The 15725-nt window shown below is 47.1% G+C and overlaps 1 protein-coding gene across 1 annotated transcript in view; it reads left to right on the top strand.

Annotated features, from left to right (window-relative positions):
* DEF6 (DEF6 guanine nucleotide exchange factor) overlaps positions 1-15725 on the top strand; it is a 77487-nt gene that overhangs the window by 23451 nt on the left and 38311 nt on the right. Inside the window, 1 exon segment of the mRNA XM_030221358.1 lies at positions 7940-8125. Within this exon segment, the coding sequence (XP_030077218.1) occupies positions 7940-8125 (186 nt within the window).

The following is a 15725-nucleotide window of genomic DNA, read 5'->3' as shown; positions in this document are numbered from 1 at the left end:
ACAAAAATAAACTGTAAAATCAGGATATTTCCAAACGTAAACTTAGAAGGGATTTTCTTTTGTCGCTTCCTGGAGTTTTGCAGTTAGAGTCTCTTGTCTTCCTTATGGTTCCTTGGAGCTGTATTATGAAATATAAATCTACAAGCTGAAAAGCCCGTTAAAATGGACGACATTTTGTTGTGAAAAATGTAATAAAATAGCCAAAGCAAGAAATGAGAGTGGATGTCTACAGTACACTTTTATATACTGCGACCCTCCTCTCTCCCCTGCCCCCCCTCCAGCCACCCATGTCCAGCGACTCTCCTCTCTCCCCTGCCCCCTCCTCCAGCCACCCATGTCCAGCGACTCTCCTCTCTCCCCTGCCCCCCCCTCCAGCCACCCATGTCCAGCGACTCTCCTCTCTCCCCTGCCCCCCCTCCAGCCACCCATGTCCAGCGACCCTCCTCTCCCCCTGCCCCCCCCCCTCCAGCCACCCAGGTTATCCAGCGAATTGTTCGGGGCAGGCAAGAAAGATCCCCAGTCTTGCCTGCCTGCCCACTGCCGGCGTTGACTCTCCCCCGCTGCCGGATCACTCTTCAAAATGGCCACCGAGACTTTGCTGGAGGTGGGGGCGGGGCAGGGGAGAGAGAGGAGAGTCGCTGGACATGGGTGGCTGGAGGGGGGCAGGGGAGAGAGGAGGGTCGCTGTACAGCGCTGTGTACATTTAATATAGCGCTTTAGAAATGATAAGTAGTAGCAGGTGTTGCGGTTATGATCAGCTGACGTCGGGAGAGACCTGTGGCGTGCCGCGCATGCGCAGAACAGCTGCTCTCTACTGTGCATTTGCGGGTGAGTCGGTCACCTCTCATTTAAATAGTTAGTTATTAACGGCCTTTCTTTTTTGGTTTTGAATGTTTTATTGATCGGATCAAGCTTAAGTGCAAGCAAAGCAGCAGATCAAAATACAATAAACCAACCAGAGAGACAAATACCTCCACTCCCCCTCCTCCTCCCTCCCTTCCCACACACAAAAAAAATCAACTTCCTCACCCTGGAGACATAACCCCATGAGGTATCAAGGCAGGATGAAAAGTCCGAGCCATCTTGTACTGTAGTTTCCCACAGGCACTTTTGTGTGTCTTCCTTTGCTGATAGTTAGCCCAGACATTTTGAAAAGGCATCAATAATCCATTCCTTTACAGCTGTTAAAGCCAACATCAAACAAGTGTAGTCCAATTTCCGTAAAAGCTTTGCCACCGCAGGCGCTGCTGGCTGTTTCCAAGTGGCCGCCAGAACCAGCCTAGCTGCAGTAAACACATGAGTTGCAAGTTTATGTTGTGGTTTAATCCCAATGGGCTTATGGTGACGTAAACAATGCTCTGCTTCAGGGCCGCCGAGAGGGGGGGCTTAGGGGGCAAACTTCCCTGGGCCCGACCTCCAAGGGGGGCCCGGTGCTGGAGTCTGTCTCTCTCTTGCTCCTGTCGGGACTCTCGGAACCCAGGTGATTGCGTTAATGCGATAACCCGGTCCCGGCATACAGGAGTAGGAGAGAGGCAGACCCCGGCACTGGGCCCCCCTTGGAGGCCAGGGAGGAGAAGATGCACTGATGCAGGAAGGTAAGGAGTGGGGTTGCTGCTGGCCTGAGCGAGCGAGCAAGGGGCATCGACAGCAGCTGTGTCCCGAGTGTGTGTGGGGGAGGGGAGCACCTGCATCCCGAATGGTGGAGGGGACGGCGGCGGCCCAGGCCTGGCTCTGTCTCTTGGCAGCCCTGTCTGCCTTCAGTGGATAGGAGAGACCCAAAATCTGTTGTACAAGCTGAAAAACAGACAGCCAATATGGTTGAATAACAGGACGAGCCCACTAAATATGGTACATGTCACCCTCCATACCACAGTTCAGGGGCGTAGCTAGGTAGGGCCACGGAGGCATGGGCCCCCCCAGATTTAGCCCTAGCCCACGACCCTCCCCCGCCACTTTCGATCCTCCCTCCCACCGCTAGGACTCAGAAACAGATCAGCGAAGACGCCAGAGACTGGTGCTGAAGACTTCGGCTAGTGGGGGTTGGGGAACCCTGCCAGCAAAGGTACCAGGCAGCGACGGCAGGGGAGGGTCGAGGGCGGCGGGAGGGGGGATCGAAAGTGGCAGGGGAGGGTCAGCGGCGGGGGGGGCGAAAGTGGCAGGGGGGGGTTGAAAGTGGCGGGCTGGTCAGCGGCTGGGGGAGGCGGGCTAAACTGTGCCCCCTCACCTCAGGTTCTGAACCCCCCTCCCACCGAGGTCTGGCTACGCCCCTGCCCCAGTTCCTACAGCCTTTCTGGCTTCAGTTTCACTTGTGGCACTAGAGCACCTATTGTGCCTCCTGGTGATCAAGGGTGATTAATAATGGTTCGCATTAATTAGGACAAGTCTTGTGCATTCCCTTGTCTTTTCCCTTAAAGTTTGAGTTTATCCTTTCTGATTGGTTACGTCCTCTTTATGGTGGACGTTTAGTGGGCGATTTACTATTTTTATCTTATTAAAAAATTTCCTATTTAGATAACTGTATCATGTCATGTTTCCTTACAAGCATTTGATGCTTGGTTATTTATCTCTATATAATAAAAGGCACCTCCAACGTTCCATGAAGCCTCAAGCCGGAAACTTGAGGCGCCAGAGATATCCGGTTTGGCCTGGAGTGTCTGGCCTGCCCTCGCGTCATAACGTCATGACGTCGAGGGCGGCGCTATGACAATCGGCCAAACGCCATCTCCCTCTGACCCTCGGCAGACATTTCCCACCTCCGGAGGACTAACATCGCCCGCACAACATCGGAGGGAGGCAGGCGGGGATGCAAGCATCGGCGACACGCGATCTGACTCCCCTTGCCCCTCGGCAGCCATTTCCCAACTCCGCAGGACTTCCATCGCCCCGCACAAACTCGGAGACACGGAGGGAGCGACGCAGGCAGGCAGCCTGAACGTCGGACACACGCAGGGAGCCAGCCTGCCTGCCTGCCTGCCTGAATGTGCCAGGAAGGGAGACAGCTTCAGTCGGAGGGAGCGCCACGACCCTGAAAGGCACTGGAAGGGGGGGCACTCGAACCTGAACCTGCGAGGAGGGAAGGGGGAGGGCAGGAAGGGGGGGAGGGGGAAGATGCCGGCCGACGGAGGGACCACCATCCTGAAAGGCCAAGGGAGGGGGGCCAACACCCTGAAGCTGGGATTCCCTCTCACACACACACACACTCGCACATTCACTCTCTCTCACACACTCACTCTCACACACACTCTCTCAAACATACACACTACGATGCAGAAAAACGCTGCCAGAGGGCCCACGATCCTGCAGGCCGGGGAGGGGGGGACGAGAAGGATATGGGAAAAGGAAACACGGGGGAGCGGGAAGGACGCCAACACACGGAGGGAGGACCCCTGCGGCACACTCTCTGTCTCGAAAATACACTCTCACACAGACAGTCTCACTCTCTAACACACACACACACACACACTCGCACATTCACTCTGTCTCTCACACACTCACTCTCAAACATACACACTTCGATGAAAACCTTGCTAGCGCCCGTTTCATTGCTCTCAGAAACGGGCCTTTTTTACTAGTTTATTTTATTTGTTACATTTGTACCCCACATTGTCCCACCTATTTGCAGGCTCAATGTAGCTTACATAGTACCGTAAGGCGTTTGCCAGTTCGGTTGATAACAAATACAAGGTTATATTGTGGTCAAACGAGATAGATGTGAGTCAGGCGTCATGGGGTCGAAGGGAATGAGGATAATAAATTGTCCAGTACGATCATTGGTTGTGCTGTGTTGCTGGGTTGTGGGGATTTACGTTGGATCGGCGGGATAGGCCTTTCTGAAGAGGTGGGTTTTTAATGATTTCCTGAAATTTAGGTTATTGTTCTGTGTGTACAATTTTCAATAAATGGAAAAAAGTGTAAAATAAATGTGACTGATTTAGGGGATCTTTTACTAAAGATTAGCGTATGTTATCTGACACAGGACCCATTTTATTCCAATGAACCCTGCTACAGATAACAAACGCTTATCTTTTTTTTTTTAATGTAACTGAATGTTTATTAATCATTTTTGGGGGGTTTTTTCATCTATGAATAACGATACAAACAGCAAAACCAGAAAAAAATACAAACTAGACAACTTGATTGTGTGCTCCGTAGTCCTTGTATTTTTGGAAAGAGTAAACAAGCGATTCACATCTACCCGTTCCACTCTACCATCATATCTGTCCTCAGCCGTCTCTTCACCAAACTGAAGAGCCCTAACCTCTGTGTGAGATGAGTTGACAGTTGTCATCTTTTATTAGTGGGGTCATGTGATCGAATATCGTAGCAGTTTATTTAACTGTAGTGTTTTGGATAAGCTGTAATCGCCTAATGTCGGCTCCATACCTTACTTTTAAGAAGCGGGCTTTTCAAGGGTTCCCATGTGGCTTACTCAGTTTATCCCATGCAGAATATATATAGTCAATTGAGGGAAAAGCTGTCTCTCCTTCAGTTCAGCAACCTCGATGAGCCAGAAGGAGCTGCATTTCCCAATCCCAGCAACTCTTGTTCTGCGTCACAGGCAGGAGCAGAGTTGGCATCCCAGCCCCCCCTTCTTCCAAGATTCCACCCCGCAGGAATCTTTTGATTATTTTCTTGTAAGGACATATCCCCACTAGTCACTTAACTATCCCTAGGGGATCACGTGTCTTTTCATTCTTTCCTCCCTTTCCCCTGTTCATGTGACCTGTGTACAGCTCACATCACACCTATCCCAGATTATGGACAGAGCCTAGTCTTAAAATTGCAGTCATAACCTGATAAACCCCGTATACGAGTGAATATCTGGCTTATGGACAGAGCTTAATTTTAAAATTGTAGTCATAACCTCATAAACCTTCCACACACAAGTGAACATCTGATTAAGGGCAGCACTTAGTCTTAACATTATAGTCTTAACCTGATAAACCCCACACACGAGTGGATATCTGGATTATGGGCAGAGTTTAGTCTTAAAATTACAATCATAACCTCATAAACCCCACACACAAGTGAATATCTGGATTAGGGGCAGGATTTAGTCTTAACATTATAGTCTTAACCTGATAAACCCCACGCACAAATGAATATCTGGATTAGGGACAGAGCTTAGTTTTAAAATCATAGTCATAGCTTCATAACTACATAAGTATAGCCATACTAGGAAAGACCAAAGGTCCATCAAGCCCAGCATCCTGTTTCCAACAGTGGCCAATCCAGGTCACAAATACCTGGCAAGATCCCAAAAAAGTACAAAATATTTTATACTGCTTATCCCAGAAATAGTGGATTTTCCCCAAGTCCATTTAATAATGGTCTATGGACTTTTCCTTTAGGAAGCCGTCCAAACCCTTTTTAAACTCTGCTAAGCTAACTGCCTTTACCACGTTCTGTGGCAATGACTTCCAGAGTTTAATTACATGTTCAGTGAAGAAACATTTTCTCCAATTTGTTTTAAATTTACTATATTGTAGCTTCATTGCATGCCCCCTAGTCCTAGTATTTTTGGAAAGCGTAAACAGACACTTCACATCTACCCGTTCAACTCCACTCATTATTTTATAGACCTTTATCATATCTCCCCTCAGCCGCCTTTTCTCCAAGCAGAAGAGCCCTAGCCGCTTTAGCCTTTCCTCATAGGGAAGTTGTCCCATCCCCTTTATCATTTTCATCGCTCTTCTCTGCACCTTTTCTAATTCCACTATATCTTATTTGAGATGCGGCAACCAGAATTGAACACAATATTCAAGGTGCGGTCGCACCATGGAGCGATACAAAGGCATTATAACATCCTCATTTTTGTATTCCATTCCTTTCCTAAAAATACCTAACATTCTATTTGCTTTCTTAGCCGCAGCAGCACACTGAGCAGAAGGTTTCAACGTATCATCAACAAAGACACCTAGATCCCTTTCTTTGTCTGTGACTCCTAGCGTGGAACCTTGCATGACATAGCTATAATTCGGGGTTCCTCTTTCCCACATGCATCACTTTGCAGTTGCTCACTTTAAACGTCATCTGCCATTTAGACGGCCAGTCTCGTAAGGTCCTCTTGTAATTTTTCACAATCCTCCCGCGAGTTAACGACTTTGAATAACTTTGTGTCATCAGCAAATTTAATTACCTTACTAGTTACTCCCATGTCTAGGTCATTTATAAATGTCAGTGGTCCCAGCACAGACCCCTGGGGAACCCCACTAACTACCCTTCTCCATTGAGAATATTGACCATTTAACCCGACTCTCTGTTTTCTATCTTTTAACCAGTTTTTAATCCACAATAGAACACTACCTCCTATCCCATGACTCTCCAGTTTCCTCTGGAGTCTTTCATGAGGTACTTTGTCAAACACCTTCTGAAAATCCAGATACATAATATCAAGTGGCTCACCTTTATCCACATGTTTGTTCACCCCTTCAAAGAAATGTAGTAGATTAGTGAGGCAAGATTTCCCTTCACTAAATCCATGTTGACTTTGTCTCATTAATCCATGCTTTTGAATATGCTCTGTAACTTTGTTCTTAATAATAGTTTCTACCATTTTGCCCGGCACCAACGTCAGACTCACCAGTCTATAATTTCCTGGATCTCCTCTGGAACCTTTTTAAAAATCAGTTATATTGGCCACCCTCCAATCTTCTGGTACCACGCTCGATTTAAGGATAAATTACACATTACTAACAATAGCTCCGCAAGCTCATTTTTCAGTTCTATCAGTACTCTGGGATGAATACCATCCGGTCCAGGAGATTTGCTACTGTTCAGTTTATAGAACTATTCCATTACATCCTCCAGGTTTACAGAGAATTCATTAAGTTTCTCCGACTCGTCAGCTTTGAATACCATTTCTGGCACTGGTAGCCCACCCAGATCTTCCTCGGTGAAGACCGAAGCAAAGAATTCATTTAATCTCTCCGCTACGGCTTTGTCTTCCCTGATCGCCCCTTTTACTCCTCAGTATTTATAGCGGTCCAACCGATTCTTTAGCCGGCCTCCTGCTTTTAATATACCTAAAAAAATGTTTACTATGTGTTTTTGCCTCCAACGCAATCTTTTTTTCAAAATCCCTCTTAGCCCTCCTTATCAGCGCTTTGCATTTGACTTGACATTCCTTATGCTATTTCTTATTATTTTCAGTCGGTTCCATCTTCCATTTTCTGAAGGATTTTCTTTTAGTTTGAATAGCTTCCTTCACCTCACTTTTTAACCACGCCGGTTGTTTGGTCTTCCATTCTCCTTTTTTAATACGCGGAGTATATTTGACCTGGGCTTTCAGGATGGTGTTTTGAACAGCATCCACATCTGATGTAAATTTTTGACCCTCGCAGCTGCTCCTCTAAGTTATTTTTTCACCGTTCTTATCATTTTATCGTGGTCTCCTTTTTTAAAGTTAAATGCTTACATATTTGATTTCCTATGTATACTTACTTCAAAGCTAATATCAAATCCGATCATATTATGATCACTGTTATCAAGCGGCCCCGGCACCATTACCTCCCGCACCAGATCATGCGCTCCACTAAGGACTAGGTCTAGATTTTTTCCTTCTCTCGTCGGCTCCTGTACCAGCTGCTCCATAAAGCAGTCCTTGATTTCATCAAGGATTTCATCAAGGAATTTTACCTTCCTAGCGTGCCCCGATGTTACATTTACCCAGTCAATATCAGGGTAATTGAAATCACCCGTTATTATTGTGTTGCCCTGTTTGTTCGCGTCCCTAATTTCCTTTAACATTTCTGCATCCGTCTGTTCATCCTGGCCAGGTGGACGGTAGAACACTCCTATCACTATCCTTTTCCCCTTTATACATGAGTGAATATCTGGATTAGGGTCAGGGTTTACGAGTACAGATAAGCTATTTTTGAAGCATTGCAGTACTGGTTTAATTGTAATCTCCATTTCATTGGCATCTGACTGACTGCAGGTGGTAGAAGGATCTTTCGTGAAGGAAAACTTCGATGAACTCTGCTGGACATTGACTGCAAAAAAGAATTACAAGGCGGACCGTAATGGGATCAGCGTGCTGTCCTATCAGGATGCCTTCCGGCTCTGGTGTCTCTTCAACTTCCTTTCTGAAGACAAATACCCTCTCATAATGGTCCCAGATGAGGTAGGAATGCCTTTCACTTTTTTAGATTTTGATTGAGCTAGCTTATTATCTTAGGAATGTACCATGCTGGGATAGAGCAAAATTCCACCTGGCCCAGTGTCCTGTGTAGCAGTGCGTAAAGGATGTGTCTAAGGCATGGGGGGTTCTTTACTCTCCCAGTTTTTATCAGTCACCTTTTAGGCAAGTGCTGAACTCAGGGTGGCATTATGTTCAATACAGTGGCATACCAAGGGGGTGGGGGCGGTCCGCCCCGGGTGCACGCCGCTGGGGGGTGCCGCGGCGCGCGCCTGCTGTGCGAGTTTGCTAACTTCACTCGTTCGCTGCAGCTCCCTCTGCCCCGGAGCAGGTTACTTCCTGTTCCGGGGCAGAGGGAGCTGCAGCGAACGAGCAAAGTTAGTAAACTCGCAGCAGGCGTGCGCTGCGGCACCCCCCCCCCCCCAGCGGCATGCACCCGGGGGGGGGGCTCTTTCGCGGGGGGGGTGTCTTTCACTGGGGGGGTCCTTGCTGCATCGGGGGGCGGGGCGCCGCCCCCCTAGGAACGCCACTGGTTCAATAGTCTCTTAACTGCTCTGCCTTCTTGCGCTCTTTAGCTCCACAATGTTCTGTGACAGTCAGTTTTGGGCATCAGAAATGTATTCGGTCAGCCATACAGTACATTCAGGTTGTAACTGCTGCTCTCTGGAAGTCTCCCCCCAGAGCTGCCAAGGGGGCCAGCTTTCCCAGCAGGAGATTTAGGGCACAGCCCCACCCCAACCCTGCCTGACCCTCCCACAGCTCCACCCCTGACACCTCATTGATATGGCCTGGGGCACCAGCAGCAGCTTCCCTTTCCACTAGCAGCAGGAGATGCCTTAATAAAATGTCATTTCCTGCTGCTGTGGAACCAGTCTGACAGCTCTTATCACCAGACTGGTCCCCTGGGAGCAGGAGATGATGTTTTATTAAGGGGTCTCCTTCTGCTGTTGGAAGGGGAGGCTGCTGAGTGGGAGATCCTGGCTCACCTGTGGAGGTCTCCCGCTCAATGAGGGAGGCTTGGCAGGTCTGTTCCCCCTCCTCCCCCCCCCAATTCCTTAGATTAGGGTTGTAATCAGGGGCAGCAGAACATCTTCTCATTTGGGAGGGCCAAACAAAATCTGCCTCTACCCCCCCCCCCCCCAGCTCCTTGGCAGGGCAAAAAATTAGTAGGGCTGCTGCCCACCCCATTGTGCTGCCACAATGTCCAAGTGACCCCCCTCCCCCCCCCCCCCATGCCTTTTTTGGAATTGCAAAAGTCGTAGAAGCTTTGCTTTGGTGGAAATGCTTTCTGCTTAGATTTCCATCCGTTTGCCAGAGCTGTGATAAAAGAAGTCAAATCTTAAAAGAAATAAACTGCGGCTGTCATTGGGTCTCACTGAGGATAAGAACTACCTCACCAATTAAGACTTAGGCTCCTCCAGCCCTGCTTAGTCCCACAGCATCCAGAAAATTAGAAGTAAACTCCATGGTTGCATGAAAACCCAGGAACGGATTAGCCTATTTGGGTGAGATGCAACCCTAGTAACAGCCGCAGAAGGAGTAAGAGAACCGTGGTTCCAGCAGCTGGATGTGATTGCCAAAGTGGAGTCACAGAAGGCAAAAGTAGAGACTAATAGACGATTCACCACTGGAGACGTGAGTCCAACAGTCTTTTCCGGTTCTATATTTTGGATTTTGGATTTTGCCAAAGTGGAGAGTCACATCTGGTTTCAGAGTAACCTTTAAACAATAATTGCATCCTCAATATTTAAATGACTCAAATTGCAGTGGCAGTTTCAGAGATGCCAGATTGCTCAGTTCCAGACTGGAGACTTTTTGGCCAGTCCTGATTTTGAACTTACACCCCAAAGCAGTGTGGGATTTGTAGTGCCTGATCCTATCCATTGAAATCAGTGCTGCAAATCCCATAATTTTCCAGGATGGGCTGCTCAGAAATCCAGGACTGTCCCAAAACCTCCAGCCTGGAACTAGGTAACTTGGCATCCCTGCAGGTTGGGTTTTTTTTTTTTGTTTTGTTTTAACCAGGAGGAAGCCCAACACAGAAGGCAGCTTATAGCACACAGACCTGGCCTAAGGCTTGGAATGTTGCAAAGAGGAAGCGGCAAAGTCACCCTTGGCCCGGGCCCAACCCATTCCCATCTATCTCCACAATAACGTTTGCTTTTGGGGAGAGGGAAGGTCCTCGGGTTTCACTGCAGTCCTTAAACATGCCCCAAATAACAAAAAGTTTAGGAATCAAACTGCTGCAATCATGGTTATTTTCAGATAATAGTATCGTTGTGCTCCGTGTTGTACAGAATAAGTTGATTTCAGCTTTTATAGACTTCCAGGCTTTTCCTGTGCTAATTCCCTTCCCGTGGAAACTTTACTCATTTCCTGTTGCTCTTCTGGTTCATGTGAGAAAGGCTCCTGCAGATGGCGGAGAAGGAGTAGCAGTTTGTATCTGCTGCTTTGTAGACGACACTGCTGACTTCGTATAAGTATGCAGCAAGGAAACGTCGGCCAGGCTGCTGACCCTCTTGCCACTGTCAGCTGAAGCCTTTTGCTGCCACCGCATCCAGTGGATCCACTGAACTCGTGAATTGTAAATAACATTCCAGACAATAACATCTTTATAAGCATGGAACCAAAACGATGTACATTCAAACTGCAAATAATGCTCTAAGGATTAGCAGTTGCTGTGAGTTGAGGCCACTGACCATCTGCAGCTGAGATCCTGGGAAATATGTAACACATTAGCTGGGGGAGGGGGAGAAGAATATGATTTTTAAAAAACCAAGAGTGTTAAGTGTTGGAGTGGCCTAGTGGTTAGGGTGTTGGACTTTGGTCCTGAGGAACTGAGTTGGATTCCCACTTCAGGCACAGGCAGCTCCTTGTGACTCTGGGCAAGTCACTTAACCCTCCATTGCCCCATGTAAGCTGCATTGAGCCTGCCATGAGTGGGAAAGCGCGGGGTACAAATGTAACAAAAATAAAATAGATACTATTGGAGATTCTACATGGAATGTTGCTACTATTGGAGATTCTACATGGAATGTTCCTATTCCACTAGCAACATTCCATGTACAAGGCTGCGCAGGCTTCTGTTTCTGTGAGTCTGGACTGGTATTGTTTCTGCAACTGTGGCTCCTCTGCCTTAACCCTGCACTCTGTGAAGTAATCACTTCAGTTCCTCATCCTCCCAGCTGGTTTTATTTTTTATTTTTATTTTTTCATTGATCACTCCTTCAACAAAGTAAGAAGAAACATTTTAGGTCCTTCATTCTCACACAAAAGAGAAGACGCAGGCGAGGAATCCTCTCTAGCTGCAGAAGAACATGCTTACTTTTGACTCCTCAGACCACATGTTAAAGCCATGGTGTTTGTTTGTTTATTTGCTGCATTTGTATCCCACATTTTCCCACCTATTTGCAGGCTCAATGTGGCTTACGTTGTTCTGTAATGGTGATCGCCATTTCCGGAATGAGAAATACAGAGTTATATTGCATTAAGGTTCATAGGTGACAGAGAGGGGGATAATCGATCGGGGGGCACCCATCTCTAAGGGCGCCCATCTCTAAGGACAGCCCCGTAAAGGGGTGGGGCAACCCGTATTATTGAAACAAGATGGATGTCCATCTTTCGTTTCGATAATACAGTCGGGGACGCCCAAATCATGACATTTAGGTCGACCTTAGAGATGGTCGTCTCCGGTTTTTGCCGATAATGGAAACCGAGGACGCCCATCTCAGAAACGACCAAATCCAAGCCATTTGGTCGTGGGAGGAGCCAGCATTCGTAATGCACTGGTCCCACTAACTGAAGAGAAAGCCCTTCCCTTACCGATCCCTTAGCGATTCGGAAAGGAATGGGCATGCATGAAGGAAATTGCATGCAAATGAGCTGCTCACTGTTAGCTCATTTGCACATGATTTCCTTCCTAAGGAGGGGAAGCGATGGCAGTTGAGGACGTCCTTCCCTGTGACGGCAGTTGAGGACGTCCAAAATGTGTTCTGTGTGCGCGGCCTTCTGGCTTTTTTACGTCCAGGTTTAATGGGTATTACCTACATCACTGCTGGATTGAGATCAGCAGTGCTCTAATACTCGTGCCAGTCTTTGTGTACAGTTTTCTTCTGCCCTAATAGAGCGGGAAGCCTGTGCTGAGCCTCTCACACTTCATTACATCAGCCTATAATATATGCATCCAGCTTTTCCTACATAAGCACACAACTGTGGAACGCATTACCAAAAGCCGTGAAAACAACCTATGATCACCTAAACCTCCGGAAATCACTAAAAACTAACCTGTTCAAAAAGGCATACCCCACCGACCCTACTTAAATGCCGGAACCCCGCAACACAACGAAACCAAAGCACGTAATGGACTTAGCATAACTCTTCCGCTCTATGATTCCTTAATTGTATCTGATCCACATGAACCTTATTCTACCACAACATCACTTTGTATTTGTTCATACCGGAGTTGGCGAATGCCTCTCCGGTACTGTGTAAGCCACATTGAGCCTGCAAATAGGTGGGAAAATGTGGGATACAAATGCAAGAAATAAATAAATAATGACCAGAGGAGAAACAGCAGCTGACTCAACACTCTGCCACTTCCTGATTAAGCCCCACCTGTGGAAATCTCTCTGTTAAAAAGCCACAGCGAGAGAGAGAGAGAGAGAGAGAGAGAGAGAGAGAGAGAAATGGGGGGGGGGGGGGGGGTGATAGCTTGTGGCATTCTGCATTTTTCTTTTTAACACCAGCCGCTGCAGGGTTTTTATATCTGAATAGCAGCCAGCACTGAATATTTGGTAGGTTTGTGCTGTTTATCTGGGTACCAGCTATATCCAGACGCTGCCCAAATAACCAGATGAAGCTGGGGCAGCCTTTTCCTGTCCTTTATGTTTATTTGGTTCCTTTTATTTGTTTATTTTTTTGTGTGTGTGACTTTGTTCATTCAACAATTTTTTAATTAACCAAATACAAGACCAAAAAAAAACCCAAGCACGGGTGTGTAACTGCAATAATAGTACAAAAACATATGCTCCTCCCCCCCCCCCCCCATCTTCCGAAAGAACCCCATCATCCAACCCCTCCCCCCCCCCGAAGCAGCTACATATTCCTCTTACATAGCACCCACTGTTGGTTCTGTAACGAGCACTAACACCAGAAACCAGTAACCCCACTCCTTTTAGTTGGTTCTTTATATACCACCTTTCAACAGGTGCAGTCAAAGCAGTTTACACGTTAAAACTTTAATAGGATGAAAGGAACTGCAGTTTCAGGACAGTAATTACTGTAGTCACCACTTCTTTGTCTCCTCTCTGACACAAACGCTTCATGTGTACGCAAAAGGTAGATTTTATACATTTTAAAATCATGAAAGGAGGGAATGGCGCTGGTGGCCATTCTTAAGGATGGGAAGGAAGAGGATCTAGTATCTCGTATATTTAAGATGGAAAGGGATAAGTCCCACGGATATCAGGAGGAGAATTAAGTCCCTCACTCCCTCCTGGGGGTAGTTCCACCTGTTTCATTTATTTATTGGGATTTTGCTCACACCTTTTTCAGTAGTAGCTCAAGGTGAGTTACATTCAGGTACTCTGGATATTTCTCTGTCCCAGGAGGGCTCACAATCTAAGTTTGTACCTGAGGCAGTGAAGGGTTAAGTGACTTGCCCAAGATCACAAGGAGCAGCAGTGGGATTTGAACCGACCACCTCTGGATTTCAAGATCAGTGCTCTAACCACTAGGCCACTCCTCCACTAGCAGCATTCCATCTAGAATCTCAAATAGTAGCAACATTCCGGAATCTCAAAAAGTGGCAACATTCCATGTAGAATCTTCAATAGTAGCAACATTCCATATTTTTATTTATTTAGATTTTGCTCACACCTTTTTCAGTAGCAGCTCAAGGTGAGTTCCATTCAGGTACTCTGGATATTTCTCTGTCCCAGGAGGGCTCACAATCTAAGTTTGTACCTGAGGCAATGGAGGGTTAAGTGACTTGCCCAAGATCACAAGGAGCAGCAGTGGGATTTGAACCGGCCACCTCTGGATTGCAAGACTGGTGCTGTAACCACTAGGCCATTCCTCCACTCCACTGACTGGGTTTTCTTGTTGTTCCACATACAACAGATATAGAGTGGGTGAGGGGGAGGGAGAGTAAGGGAGGGTGAGAAATAAAGGAGTAAAAAGTAATGTTGTACAATATTTATGATGGTTCGTTACAGACCAGCACTTAATGTTTGACATTGTCCTATTATAGTTCTTTGTTCACTCTATTTTGGTGCTAATTTGTACCGTGGCGATTTTTAATTAAAAAAAGAAAATGTTATTCCATACGATGGAGAGGAATAGATGGCTGGAGTCTAGTGACTATAGTAGCTCAGCCAGGCACTTACCTGGTCAATGGACTGAATATTGCTGCTAACTGGATAATTCCCAGCTCCACTCATCTCTGCCCCTGGACCCAGATACTCAGATAGCGGCAACGTGATCTGACAAGATATTCAGGGGCCTTATCCCGATAATGTTGCTGAAAATCCAGGTATGAACCCAGTCAGCTGGAGCTGATCCTACCCCGATAAGTCCCGCCAAATATCAACTACGGTATTTTTAAATAAATCTTCCATATATCCTCCCTTGCCTCCTAGCTAGCCTCTCCCTCCCCCATTTTCCAGAGACGTCTAGAGACTTTGAATTTCAGGGATTAGAAATGAAACTTCAGCCCTTGAGGTTTTGAGTTGGGAGGTACTGAAGCGTGTAGCACTATTACAAGTGGAGTGGAGGAGTGGCTAGTGTACTAGCCTGAGAACCAGGTGAACTGGGTTCACTTTCCACTGCAGCTCCTCGTGACCCTGAGCAAGTCACTTAACCCTCCATTGCCCCTGGTGCAAAATAAGTACCTGTATGTAAACCACTTTGATTGTAACCTTAGAAAGGCAGGTATATCAAGTCCCATCCCCTTTCCTTTTACAAGCATAACAGCACATCATGCAAAAAGTTAGGATATATTCAAATTTTATGCTCTGAAAACTTGCAGTGAGTGAGTGGGTGGGAGGGAACTATGCCAGGTGCATGCACATTTTGCAGTAAGCATGGCTTCTTTGTGTGATTGTCCAAAGGAAATCAGAAATGCCCCTCATGAGGGGTGTGTATAGGGATGCCTGGTACGGGATAATGATGTCGGGGAGGGGAGTGTGCTTGGGGGTTCATTGTATGAGACATAAATGTCAGTGTGAGAGGGTTGTACACAGACCACATGTCAGAGAGTACATCTTGTTCATGATAAGCTTTGTACCATTGAGGATACGGAGGTGGCGGAGCAGTTGGGGGGAAGAGGGGGTGGAGGTTGGGTGGCGAGGATAGGGGAGGGCAGACTTATACGGTCTGTAACAGAGCCGGTGATGGGAGGCGGGACTGGTGGTTGGGAGGCGGGAAATACTGCTGGGCAGACTTATATGGTCTGTGCCCTGAAAAGGACAGGTACAAATTCAAGGTAAGGTATACACATATGAGTTTGTCATGGGCAGACTGGATGGACCATGCAGGTCTTTTTCTGCCGTCATCTACTATATGTTACTATATGATACTAGTAATG

Source organism: Microcaecilia unicolor, chromosome 12 (assembly GCF_901765095.1).
Source record: "Microcaecilia unicolor chromosome 12, aMicUni1.1, whole genome shotgun sequence".
In the NCBI taxonomy this organism is placed as follows: domain Eukaryota; kingdom Metazoa; phylum Chordata; class Amphibia; order Gymnophiona; family Siphonopidae; genus Microcaecilia; species Microcaecilia unicolor.
Note: the sequence above shows the minus strand (reverse complement) of the source record. Positions and strands in the feature narration are given on the sequence as shown.